Raw genomic sequence first — 14,358 nt, forward strand, 5'->3', positions numbered from 1 at the left:
CCCAACAGCATCTCATTGCCCGGTTCACCTCCAGGTGTGTTATCACCTGTACTCAATAGGAAACACACCCAAACCAGAGTCTCACCCTCAGTGAACCCAACTAATGAAAGAACAGATGATTTAAATCTTCCAAATTAGAAATCTAATGGATTAGATCCTTCCCTTTGTGAAGAACCTAATGACAAACTGTTCAGCCCCATTAGCCACTTTGTTCCACAGGGCTCCACTGGGGAACACAAACACTTCCTTCGGTATCTTTAGTAAGCGCATCATCCTCTGTGAACTGCCTGAAAAGGGGGAAGAGTTGCTACACCCCAAAGCAGCTAGGGAGAAGCATCAAGCACATCAAAGCAAAGTCATCATTATATAGAGAACAGTCCACTAAAAAAAACCCCAGGAATTCCTTATCCATCACCATCTCCTTTCATAATGATGGTGTGTATTAACATCCCTTTGTATTCCCCTCTGGGTCCTTTCTCCAAGAGAGACCTCACTGAGGCCTTGGCTACACTCACACTTTACAGTGCTGCAAGTTTCGAGCCTAAGGGTGTGAAAAAACACCCCCCGAGCGCTGCAAGATACAGCGCTGTAAAGCGTCAGTGTAATCAGGGTGGCAGCGCTCCTCCCAGCGCTGCACCCGTAAAGGATGTGGTTTACATGCAGCGCTGGGAGAGCTCTCTCCCAGCGCTGCCGCTCTGACCACACTCACACTTCAAAGCGCTCCTGCGGCAGCGCTTTGAAATTCGAAGTGTAGCCATACCCTCAGGAAGTGTGCTGCTTTCTTCATCAATCTCCTTTTCCCTTCAACTGATTCACCCAAGGATTTGAGGAGCCTGGAGTAAATTACAAGAACTTAAGCCTGACAGGTGCTTGAGCGTTAATGACTAAAGCTCTGCTTGTGAGAGGTTTTAATCCAAACGATGGGAAAGGCACTGAGTCAAATTCACCCCCATGTCAAGCCATTCCAATCCAAGGCAGTTACTTCAGAAATGTCATTGGCCCATTAAGTTTAAAAAGGTAGAAGAGGCATTTTTTATCAGAATACTATAGTTATATACATTGTTAAAGTGAGTCACTCCCCACGTCCCTCTCATGACATCCCCCCCACCGCCACCAAGTCTCTTTGCTAGGCTGTGCTACCCACAAAGCAATCGAAGGCCTCAATCCTGGAAGAAAAGACATGGGGAAACCTCTAAGCCCACACACAACCCCACTGACTTCAGAGGCAGTTCAGCCTGGGTATTATCCCTCCTTTTTACACGCACCGTTCCAGTAACTCCTGGTGCATTTAGCATTTTTTATTCTAGCATGAGTGGGATGAGGGCATTGCTTTGACTGCAGATTCTTTGGGATAGGGACTGTTTTTTGTTATGGGTTTGTACAGCTCCTAGCACCGCACTTGTCATAGACAGATAGTTATGGGTTAATGCCTCTTTTATCTGTAAAAGGTTAAGAAGTTCACCTAGCCTAGCTAACACCTGACCAGAGGAACCAATGGGGGAACAAGATGTTTCAAAAGGAAGGACGGAAGTTTTCCTTTGTTTAGAGTTTCAGCCGGAGTGAAAAAGATCAAGGAACCAGCCTCTTATCAGAGCAGTAAGTTTTAGAAAATAAATAGTTTATGTTTATTTTTTTGGTAATTGTTCTTGGACCTATTAAGGGAATTATCAAATTTTGGGTATCTTGAGTGTATTAGAATTTGGTTGCCCAGGGGGAAACTCCTCTGTGTTTGGAATCTGTTGTCTGTGAAGTAAAGCTGGTATGCTAATCTCTCCCAGAGGACCTTTCTTTTCTTTAATTAAAAGCCTTTTTCTTAATACCTGATTGATTTTTTCCTTGTTTTTAGATCCAAGGGGGTTGGAACTGGATCCACCAGGAGTTAGTGGGAGAAAGGAGGGGGGGATGGTTAATTTCTCCTTGTTTTAAGATCCAAGGGGTTTGGATCTGTGTTCACCAGGAAGTTGGTGAAGTCTCTCAAGACTACCCAGGGAAGAAAAGTAGTGCTTGGGGGGGATGGCAGCGATACCAGATCTAAGCGGGTAATTAAGCCTAGAAATGTCCATGCAGGTCCCCACATCTCTACCCTAAAGTTCAGAGTGGGGAAGGAACTTTGACAGCACTCCATGACTGGGGCTACTAGGCACTACCACAGTATAAATCAGAAACAACAAAGCACACTACTGCTGTGTTGGGGGTATTCCATTCCCTACTTGGTAGAATGGGAGGAAGAGAAGTGGAGAGAATCCTTCTCTTATCCCCGAAGAGTGAGTATTAGGCAAATGGAACAAGTGTCATCAGACCCTTGCAGGATTACTACTCTTTAAGCTAAGATATTAACACTCCCTCTCAAGTGAACTCCAAGGGAAGAGCGTGGAAGAACCCACCTGCTCCTCTGATTGAAGTAGATCTCGATAAGGCATCAACTACAAGCCAAAACTCAGGTTTCAGAGGGGCAGCCGTGTTAGTCTGTATCAGCAAAAACAAGGAGTCCCTGTGGCACCTCAGAGACTAACAAATTTATCTGGGCATAAGCTTTTGTGGGCTAGAACCCACGTCATCAGATGCATGGAGTGGAAGCCAAAAGTCAGTCCAGCTCCTGATGTTATTTTAACTGGGTTCAACTCAAAACCTCTCTAGAAAGGGGAGCCTCTTAAACAGCAGCATGGAATAATGGGGAAAGATTTTTTCCCTTTTTGAGGACCAAACCTTGGCTTGGAAGTGAGAGAGCAACAGCGCCAGATGGATTAACCCAGCAGCAATCGGGGAACATCTCTAACTTGATCACTTTGCACTGTCCACTCCTCCTGTCATCTCTTTCCTAGCCCACCATTTCCCATGCAGTCCTGTACCCTGCCTCCTCCCACCCCACCCTGCAGACACAGGCAACGTAGGCTTCTTCCCAATAGGCAGAGAAAAATATTAGAGATATTGGTTAGAAGCGGGTTGCGTGGCAGAACTGTTTACTTTCTCTGCTGGGAGCTACCGGCAGCTGATCAAATATATTAGACGGTCCCTTATAATGACAGGCAATTATTGCAAACACCAATACAGGCAAGATACTTTTCTTTTTAAACTTGGGTCTAAGTGAAACAAAGAGGTGTTTGAAGACGATAACCTTCACACAACTTGAACCACAATAGAGAGCTGATTGCATTCATTTGGTTGCGTGACAAAGCTGGCTCTTGGGCTGGGTTGCTTTACATGCCCCTGACACCAGGACATGCCTAACCTCATGTTATTTACACCCCAGGACAATGCTCCTTCCACTCAAATACACGACAATCTGGTGACTTTCATCTTCCAAATTCTGAGAGGAACTAAGCAACAAATGGAAGTTTAAAGAATTCCCACATTACCGTAGAGGGGCTCATGGAGCGCCAGACTACTGCAGCCTTTATTTTTGTTTATCTATCAAAGTTTTTTAGATGCACCAATTTACAGATGGGGAAATCGAGGCAGAGAAAAATTAAGTGACTTGCCCACAGTCATACAGGGAGTCAGTGGCAAAGTGATGAATAGTGCCTAGATCACCTGAATCCAGCCCAGGACCTTAACCACAAGACCACCATTCCTTCCTATTTACAGTACATCCTAGAACTGAGCTTAGTACTATAGACTCTTGTATAAGAGATTAAAAAAAAAAAAATTCACGTATTCAATTGTGCCAAAATGGGAAGGGGGAAAAAGAATTTGATAGAGGAGGGAGAAGCATTCGTTAGCTATCAGAGTTACCAATTCTTGCAATTTTCCAAGAATTGTTGTTAATATTTTGTGTTATTCTTAAAGCCCCAGCTCCTGCAGTCATGTGATCATATGACAGACTCAGCTGTCATTTACAGTTTCCTGCCCTTGTAGTTGCAGAGAAAGTCTTGAAAACCTGACCCTAAATCAGTGTTTCTCAAACTGGGGTCACCGCCTGTGTAGCGAAACCCCCTGGTGGGCCAGGCCGGTTTGTTTACCTGCCCCGTCTGCAGGTCTGGCCGATCACAGCTCCCACTGGCCGTGGTTCACTGCTGCAGGCCAATGGGGGCTGCTGGAAGGGGCGGACAGTAAGTCCCTCGACCCGCGCTGCTTCCAGCAGCTCCCATGGGCCTGGAGCAGCGAACCACAGCCAGCGGGAGCCGTGATCTGCCGCACCTGCAGACAGGGCAGGTAAACAAACCAGTCCGGCCCACCAGGGGCTTAACCTACACAAGCAGTGACCTCAGTATGAGAAACGCTGCCCTAAATGGTCCTTCACCAGCAGACAAAATAGACAATCACTCTGATTTTTTAAGTTAGTCTCCCCAAAAACCATGAGATTGAGTCACGATTTTTGAATGACTGGTGTTGGCAATGCTGCAAATTACATCTCAGGATTGAAACAAAGGTCGCACCTGGACTGTTTGGAAACCACTGCCAGTTAAAGAAACAAAACATAAAAAAAGGAAAGAGCCGACACTTTTATGTGTGTGGCCTAAAGCCATGTTCAGCACAGATACTGACAGAGAAACCCAGGGAAATGCAGTTTCATTAAATCTCCCACAGAAACTGATTAGTATCTGGCTTCTGCCAGAACGGAAACTAATATGAGGTTAAGAAAAAAAATCCATCTAACTTTATTAGCCAAAACACAGAGTAACATCAACACTCCTGATGCTTTGTTGCCTGACATTACTATCGAACACACAGCCACCTTGGATCTTTTGAAGAGCTCTTCTAGACAGCTAGCAATGCCAAGGAAATCAATGTTTTTATCACCAGGCCCTGTTGGTTACTGCAGTTCATCCTTTTCACTTGCAGCAGCTAAAGAAGGTTTAACAAGGGCAGCGTTTCCACCTCTCATGAATCTCCCAGTAGTCAGTGCTTTAAAGCTCCAGCTCCTGGAGTCATGTTACAAAACAAAATTATCATCCTTTAAAAAAAGAAAGTTCCTAGCCTGATGATTGCCGAGAAAAGCTTGAAAGTGTGACTCAAACATACCCTAAAGGCTCAGAAAACAGGATGCAAGGGGGGTGAGGTGGGGTTCAAAAATCTCATAATTCTTTTGAGGGTTGCTTCAGGATTTTTGAACAGTGAGGGTTGGTGACACTGCAACAAGCTGAGCACAGCTTTCATAGCAAAACCCTGAAGCCATGCAAAATCCACCATGGGGATCCCCAAATACCATGGGGAACAGTCTGAGGTAAGCCCCAACTCTAAACCAAGCCAAAGGCCAGTGCAGTCAGCTGCCCTTACATCCCCACTGCTGCTGGACAGGCCCATCCAGGAGCTGTATACTTTAGACGTGGGAGGTAACTGTCCCGCTCTACTGGGTGCTGGGGAGGCCTCAGAGGCTGTGCTGTGCCCAGGTCTGGGCAAAGATGGTGACATACTGGAGAAAGTCCAGAGGAGGGCAACAAAAACGGCAAAACGAAAAAATGGCAGCTGGGAGGAAAGGGAAAGAAAAAAAGGGGCATGTTTAGTCTTGAGAAAAGGAGACTCCGGGGAAGGGGACCTCATAGTTCTCAGATATATGAAAGGCTGCTACAAAGAGGACTCTGATCAATTGTTCTCCGTGTCCACTGAAGGTAGCACAAGGAGTACTGGGCTTCATCTGCAGCAAGGGAGAGTTAGGCTAGATATAAGGACAAAGCTTCCAGTTATAAGGGAGTTTCTAACTTTCTAACCTTCCCAAGGGAGGCTGTGGAATCCCCATCATTGGAGGACCTAAGAACAGGTTGGACAAACACCTGACAGGGATGGTCTAGGTTCCCTTGGTCCTGCCACAGCACAGGGGGTGGGCTTAGTGACTTCTCCAGGTCCCACCCAGCCCCACCTTTCTATGAGTCTATGAGCCACTCCCTAAGAGAGCACATGATTTAGGGCAGCAGACCTCTGTTTGCTACCTAGGGAATCTGCAAAAGGGGGGAATGTGCAGATGAGTCCGGGATGGTGACAGCACAGACACTGCACTGCCAGCTCAGAGCCCAGACTTTACGCTGCCATGTGAAAGGCAGGCGTTCAAGAGCCCCCCTTCATGCATCCAGGAACGTGCAGGTCAGCTAAAAACAGGCTTCCAGCAGCCCACAGTCCTGAACACAAACAGGGTGGGTGGGAGACTAGCCCGAGGCCACTGACAGCCGACAGTCAGACTGCTACTTACAAGCAACGGGAGGAGAAGGTCGGCCAAGTAGACAAAAGCTGCTCCCAGGGTGAAGCCAACAGCTACCGGGAAGAAAGCAAAAGCCCCGAAATCCCCAGAATCTTCAGCCAATTCAATGGCAGGAGCCAGGAGGGACCAGTAAGATGCAGCTAACATGACCTAAGGACAGAGAACATAAATTAATACAAGTTATGGGATCACCTGCAATCAAGATCAGGACCCTAATGCGTTGGGTGCTGTACATACACGCAATAAAGAGACAGGCCAAAGGTGGTGATGGGGAACTGAGGCAGAGAGTACCAGCTTTAATTCTCACAAGAGCTCAGTGCAGAGGTGGGAACAGAAGCCAGCTCTCTTGATGCCCTTCAACATCAAGGGTTTTGTTAGACTCCAGAAAGCACGCCTCCTCTCAACCACAAATCACTCCAACTCCCTCCAACCACCACGCTCCTCCCAGGTAACCCAGGCACCTTGCCCAGCAACCCACACTCAGATAACTTCCCTCCTGGTTCTTAATAACCCTCCTCTAGCAGGAGGAAAAGAGCAAACCCCCTTCGTGGATTCACCATGCTGCCCTCTGCTCACTTAAGGTTGTTGAGCAGATTCACAACACACCAGAAATTAAATAAATGGGCACATGCACATTGTACAGACAGCATCCACACTGTTCCGCTAACACACTCCTTTGGTAACAGTGTTTAGTTACTATCCAAACTCTCAGCTTCCTCCAGCTTTCTGGATGGCACTGGCCCTGAAACAACGCTCACAGCGGATTGCCAGGGCTCACACCTAGCAGACTTCAGTTCACGCCAGCCACAAACACTCCAGCTTAATCACCGTCACTTTTGCCATCACATTTGGCAATGTGAAAGGTGACAACCACTCAGACTGACCGATGAGATTCGAGCCAACTTCTGCACAGAGCAGTCACTGAAGTACAATGAAGAAAGGAGAAGGGGATTAAGCGTTAGCAGTGCAAAGCCATCAGTTTTCACTCAGCCAGCCTTGAGGCAGGAAAACAATTGACGCACGCACACTTACTTGCTAGGCTCATCCTACTGAGGATTAACACGTCCATAATAACCCTTCCCAGAGGGGAGCAGCGGGAGGGGAGGATTGGCTCCCATCCACATACCAGTTCTTTGTGACAACAGGGAATGCCAAAGACAGAGGACTCTGCACAACACACTAAATATGAGCATCTTCTCATTTGTATCACCTGTTTTCACCACAAAGCACATTCAGGGATGCTTCGAAGAGACCACATCAAGTTGGACTAACATAGTAACACCAGCCTGAGGTGTTAACAACCAACACCTTATGTTATTAAAACAATTCTCATGTGTTCCTACCATTAATGCAGATTGAAATGCCAGAAGTGACCAGTTAGCGATTGAAACCAGATGAGTCAATTTCACCTACTAGCTCTCAGATCTACAAACAGCTCCTATCACCCAGGTTCCTAAGCACTGACACTAACTCACAACGCAGAGTCTGGAACATGGACACCACAGGCCAATATTTGATTCCCAATACACACAAAAAATTATTTGGGCATAAGCTAAAACTCACTTCATCAGATTTTAGCCCACGAAAGCTTATGCCAAATAAATTCATTAGTCTCTAAGGTGCCACAAGGACTCCTCATTGTTTTTGCTGATACAGACTAACACAGCTACCTGTCTGAAACCTTACTTCCATTGGTATTAAAGTACTTTGGGGAAAAAGGCTTCCACTGGCTGTAAGGTTTTGCTAAAACCAGAATTGCAGGATTAAATCAAGCTGAGATCATGTCTTTAAATAGTAGAGCGAGAAGGTTTTAAGAAAAAGGCAAGGAAAGTTAACTTCAGTCTGTTGAAGCATCGTGCATTTTGACAGATTATCAAAGTAGTCAACATGCGCTAGGACTGTCCAGTCACCAGCTCGGAACCATGAGCAGTTCCCAAACCAACCTCAAGAAACCGCTTCCTCCAGGAGACTTGCGCAGAATGGATTTTCAACTCGAGCAAAGCTACAAAGCAACCCCACATTGTCACCGAAGCCTGAATGACAGCAGACATGCACACGCCCTCTGCAGAACAGCACATGGGACGGGGAAAGACCGCCTCAGGAATCCAGCAAGACGAACCTCAGGCTCTCCTTGAAGAGAAGACATTGCAGCTGAATTGAGAGGCCAAGATTTGGGGGCTACGGAAGGGCCCAGATTTATGGGGAAGTCAGGTTCCAACCCTCCCCATCCTGGGGCAACTGATGAGGCTGTGAGCCCTCTTGCTGCCCTGCCCCCCCGGGAGCTGTACTGCCATTGGCTTCCCCTGAACCCCTCAACCTCTGAAGGTGAGAGCCCATGGAGGGGACACAGTTAGTGTTTGCTCGCTTTGGCGGCAAAATTCCCATTGGGCTCAGCAAGCACCACAGAACCAGTGCCTTCTGCTCCAGCCTAACGCGATGCCAGCTCTGCTCCCCAGGGCACCAGAGAGCCGCCCCCAGCACATGGTGCTCAGAAAAGGGCTCCCCTGAGCTCACAGGAAGTTGCTTAGCCTCCACTGCCCTCCTTCCATGGGTTATGGGGCCTTCCCACGTCTCCCTCTCCAAGACACCGCGAGCAGAGAACAGAATGTAGCACTGTGCACAACACAGGCTCCACTCAGTCCAACATGTCCTTCCGTGAAGCTCAGTTTCTTGGGCTATAAAAACAACACTACACAGGGACCCCAATCCAGAGAGAGAAGTGCATCCCCCTTGCAGTATACAGGACCCACCCCTTTGCTCCCCCACAGATGTCCTGTGTGACGTTGGACAAGTCCCTTTGTCCCTCTGTACCTCAGTTCCCCATCTGTAAAGTGGGGGTAACAATGCCTAACTGTGGCAAGGATAAATGCATTAATTATTGGGAGGTGCTCAGACACATGGAAGACACAAGATGGGTTGATCTCAGTTATTCGTGGAAGCTGACACTCATGGCAGGCAGGAAATCGATCAAGATCCACAAGGCTCCAGTGATCTGGGAGACACTTGTCAATCCACTAAGAGGGGTCGGGGTTAGGTATATGGCACTTTCTCTAGTTACCAGAAGAGCAGGGGGAGTGGATCCAATCCAGCACTCTTCTTCTCCACCCTCCTACCCCCGCAGCCTCCATCCCTACAGAAAACAGCACTGAGTCGACAGGTGGAAGGGGAAGGCAGGAATCCAAGCAGTCATTTGTTCACTCAGCTCCCCACGCTGAGCACGCCTGTTGCTGAAAAAAGAACAAGCTGTACTGCAGTGTTTCCCAGATGACATGGCATGACACCAGGCCACAAGAGAGAATTCGGCTCATCTCCCTGGGGCCTCCAAAAAAAGAGAAGTGTTAGAAAACAATGAGAGAGATCTACATTCTTTCTGCAAGAGAGCTAAACCGCGCTCACTGCTTCAAATCCAGGAGCCTCAACCGATACACGTTCGTTGCTCTGGCCAGGACACAACCTACACAGCTCCTACTGACTTCAGCTCAAGCCCAAGCCCCTCTGAAAGTCAGACCCACGGTGGGCACTCAAAGTCAGCTGGCACTTCCTGTTTTACATGTGTCCATGCACTCCATTACTCTGATGACGGGCATTATGTTTAAAACCTACCTAGAAACCAGCCTCAGGACAATGTGTTCTCATCAACTGGCAGCTGCCGCTGGCCTACGTGAAAGGAGCTTGGAGGGGTCTCGAAATGGAAACTAGACGCCAAATCCTCCAGCCAACTAGCAGTCTTAGTCATGGCTCTTCTTGATCTCAGCCAGAGGCTGGCTCCAAAGGGGAGGACAAGATGAGAGGACAAGACGCGAGGACACAACTCCCCACTGACTCCTAGAGCTGTTCCCTCCACACCAGGGTTGAGGGCGTTTCCACTGCTGTCCCCTATCCCAGGGTGGCACAGAGGTTTCCAAACACCAGGTAGAGATTGCCAATTAACAGAAAATGAAGAGACACTGGAGATCTGTTGATGAAGGGAGTCAGTTACATCATCTGGGTCGCTGCCCCATCGCCACGTCTGTATGTCCCACGCTATCAACAGCGACAGCTTTGGGAGGAGCAGAGGGGATGCTGGGCCAGCACCGGTGCTGGCTGCTTTCCAGTTTTGTTGAGAAGTATTTTGTTGTTCTAGCCTGTAGCTACTGTGCATAATAACAACATATGGAGATATACCTATCTCGTAGAACTGGAAGGAACCTTGAAAGGTCATCGAGTCCAGCCCGCTGCCGTCACTAGCAGGACCAAGTACTGATTTTACCCCAGATCCTTAAGTGGCCCCCTCAAGGATTGAACTCACAACCCTGGGTTTAGCAGGCTAGTGCTCAAACCACTGAGCTCCAACCTCCTCCATCAGCCACACCACAGCACCACATCAGCGAAGGGGAACCTCTAAGACACCAATTCTCCTAGGATATTTGTGTTTCTGTGGCTGCTTGTAAACAGACCAGCTGAGCGGGCAGGGGTAGAAGGGAGAGACATACATAGGCCTGAGGGAGGGGGGCACTAGATACTGCACTGATCTGCCAGGATGCCCTGAATCTCTTTGGGGTTAGTCCATAATGAAGTCAAGAGAGTATGGGGTAGTTTTAGGCTTGATGCACAGACCTCCTCCTGTTAGCACAGGATCAAAATGACCACAGGATGCTGGGTTCGAAACCCACCCAGATCCTCTATGCAGGTTCCTGGATAAAGGAATTCTGTGTGTACACACGCACACGCACAAGTTAACTCCTTGCTAAAAGTACTGATCACACCACTGCAAATGGTAACAAGTGAGGAGATAACAGCAGTTAAGTCATTTCATCACCCCATCCAGGTGCCACTTGGCTGTTCCCCTGCCCTAATCTCAACTACTTTCCTTCCACCAGCACAATGCAGATCTCTTCACCCATATCCTAGAACAGCCAATGGGGAGCCTTGCACTCCAACTACAGGTAACGTAGGGCTTGGAGTGATTCATAAACAAGACCACACGGGAATTCTGCAGGTGCTTGGGTGTCAGTTTAAGCAGCAAGATAACAGAGTCAGTGCGAACAGCTGCGAGAAGATTTCCAACACATTTCTCTGCAATGGATCCATTTTGCCCCAGGACGCCTTCCCTGGCACAACAGGGACAGATGGAGATGCAAGTCTCAAGTTTACATTTGGCCCATAAAGCTTTATAAAAGTAGCAGAGAAATCCATTTCCCAGATTATAGTTAAGCAAGAAAGAAAATATCAGATCCTCAAATACCCATCCAATATGCAGCGTAAATACAGACTTTACCAATTTATTTATTTCATTTCCTCTCCTCTCTCCCCTCCCACTCCCCCAGGTGTTAGATGTACCAGGCTGGATTAATCAAAAATAATCAGCCCAATTAAGAGCCTTCAGCAGGTTTGGCGTCCCCTCAGCCCCCAACTATCTACAGTACTTGCTTTTGGAGCCATTCAGCTATGGAAGGAAACTCATTTGTGACAGACTCCACTGGGAGTCTTCTCATTTGCCACGAAACAAAATGAGTTCTTTTTTTTTTTTTTTTTTTTTTTTTTTTTAAGTAAAATCAGTCTGAGGCCTGAGAAAAATATCAGCAAAGAAAAATGCTTAAGCATTAACAGAAAAGTTTCCTCAGCTTGCGATCAAACCCAGTCTTCTGGAGCCAGGCATTCACCCAGCACCCAAGCAAGCACTTTTCTAGACCCTCCCTTGAACAAAAAATAGGGAGAAGCGGAGGCTGGAGTTACAGAATCCTAGAAACACAGGGCTGGAAAGGACCTGGAGAGGGTCATCCAGTCCAGCCCCCCTCCGCTGAGGCAGGGCCAGGCAAACCTGACAGAGTTTTGTCCAACCTGTTCTTACAAACCTCCAGTGATGGGAATACCACAACCTGCCTTGGAAGCCTGTTCCAGAACTTAACAACCCTTCGAGTTAGACATTTTTTCCTAATATCTAACCCTAAATCTCTCCTGCCACAGTTTAAGCCCATTACTTCTTGTCCTGCCTTCAGTGGACATGGAATAATTGACCCCAGTCCTCTTTGTAATAGCTCTCAACATATTTGAAGACTTATCAGGTCCCATTCCCGTCATCTTCTTTTCTCAAGACTAAACATGCTCAGGGTTTTTAACCCTTCCTCATAGGTCACATTTTCTAAACCATTTATCGTTTTTTGTTGCTCTCCTCTGGACCCTCTCCCGTTTGTCCACATCTATCCTAGAACTCCAGTGCCAAACAGAGTGAAAATTATCTCCTGCATCTTAGACAGCACTCTTGTTAATACACCTCAGAATTATACTAGACTTTTCTGCAATTGCATCATGTTCAATTCAATATTCAATCTGTGATCCACTACAATCCCCAGATCTTTCTCCACAGTACCACCACATAGCCAGTTATTCCCCAGTTTGCAGCCGTGCATTTGATTTTTCCTGCCTAAGTGTAGTCCTTTGCCCTGGTCTTTCCTGAATTTCATCTTGGTCTGAATTCAGACCAACTCTCTAATTTGTCTAGGTTATTTTGAATTCTAATCCTGACACCAGCTTGATGTCATCTGCAAATTTTATCAGCAGACTCGCCACTCCATTATCCAAATCATGAACAAAGAAAATGGACCAGCAGCAAAGCCAGAACTGACCCACGTGGGACACCACTACGTACATCCTTCCCACTTTGATAGCAAACCGCTGATAACTACTCTGAGTACAGTCTGTCAATCAGTTGTGCATCCACCTTATAGCAATTTTGTCTAGACCACAAATCCCTATTTGCCTATGAGACTGTCATGTGGGACTGTGTCAAAAGTCTTACTAAAAAAATCACAATATATCACATCTAGTACTTCAGAGGCTTATTGTTCAATATGCAACTGGCCTGAACAGAGCACCAGGAAAGAGGCTGCAAGATACAACCTTGCACAAGCAAGGACCCAACTGGGCATCGCTTCCCGTTTCTTCTGCTAGGAAAATACAGAGTGAAAGGGTCAATGAACTGGAGATGCCTTAAAGCCTGCAAAGTTTGCCAGCCTGTGTACAAGAGCTGTCAGCAAGCTGAAGAGAATGAATCCACTTTCCTTATTCTTATGGCCTGAGCATCCACCAACAGCAAAGAAGCCTGAACTGAGCCACTGGGAACTGTGAAGTCTCTTTTTAAGAGAAGCGGATGTCTATTGCTTTAGACCCCAGCCCTCCAGGGGACCTTGTAGTCAACTTCCCACACCTCGTAAAAAAATGGGCTGTTACATTAGACAACCACAGCTGTCAAACTTTGTATTTTGAATACTCTTTAAAACCTCTTTAAAAACCAAAACTAGAAAAGGGAAGACTGTAACACGAGGCGAGGGAAAAGCTCAGTGGAATTACATCGTCACTTTATGGAAAAACATTGTTTCTCCAAAGAAAAGAACGGGTCAATTTCTGCTCATTCCTGTCCCCAATCTTCGATCTTCCTGACACTTAAGTGAATGGTAAAACTTCTACTAGCTTCAACATAGGCAGGACCAGGCTCCAGGGATAGATATTACACTGCTTCCTGCTATCTCTGCACCTCCAAACAAAGATGCCGAGCTGGATTTCCAACAAATGGCACTACTTGCTTGGAAGGAAAATCTAGACTGTAGTGCGCCTTGAGGCAGGGACTGTCTTTGTGCTGTTTATACACAATGCCCAGCACAGAGGGTCTGGTCCACAAATAAATGATCATCTTCTGTCTCTCCCACGTCAAATGTGCCTCCTACAAGGATTCCCTGCCTGGGGCACCCTGTCCCCTATCCTCCCTTCCCAACCTCTTGTTATGGTTACATGGAACTGGAACCCCAATACTTTTTTCTGCTAGAACATAGGGTCATGGTATGGCAAAAAATGGAAAAATCAGTGTCCTACAGCAGCACCTCAGTTATCTGAGTGCAAAGCACCTGGCCAGAGCTACCTAAACCTCACTTGATCTCTGCAAATAGCTAGTGTGGGAAAACAATAATCAGATCAGCTCCGTCTTGCAGTCCTCACCCAGGCAAAGCTTCCAGTGCATCTCAGAGCAGACGCACGAGATTATCTTAGTTACGCTGATCTACAGCTGCAGCCAATCCAATGCAGTCACTGGTATCTATGGAGGACGCTCACCTAACTACAGAAATCAATTGAGTTTGCCCAAGGACTAGAGGATTTGACCCAATATGTTACGTGACAACACGAGGGGAGAAGGTAATAAAAAAATAAATAAATAAATAAAAAATCATCCATTGCTGTTTGACAGCTGTCAT

The 14,358-nt window shown here is 47.0% G+C and overlaps 1 protein-coding gene across 4 annotated transcripts in view; it reads right to left on the bottom strand.

Moving 5' to 3' along the window:
• SLC39A11 (solute carrier family 39 member 11) overlaps positions 1–14,358 on the bottom strand; it is a 253,490-nt gene that overhangs the window by 221,538 nt on the left and 17,594 nt on the right. For all 4 annotated transcript variants that reach the window (XM_032797180.2, XM_032797176.2, XM_032797178.2 and 1 more), the window contains exon 4: positions 6,125–6,283. In XM_032797180.2, coding sequence (XP_032653071.1) covers positions 6,125–6,283 — 159 coding nt within the window. The remainder of the gene's footprint in view (positions 1–6,124; positions 6,284–14,358) is intronic.

The sequence above is a fragment of the Chelonoidis abingdonii genome, chromosome 13 (assembly GCF_003597395.2).
Source record: "Chelonoidis abingdonii isolate Lonesome George chromosome 13, CheloAbing_2.0, whole genome shotgun sequence".
Classification (NCBI taxonomy): Eukaryota; Metazoa; Chordata; order Testudines; family Testudinidae; genus Chelonoidis; species Chelonoidis abingdonii.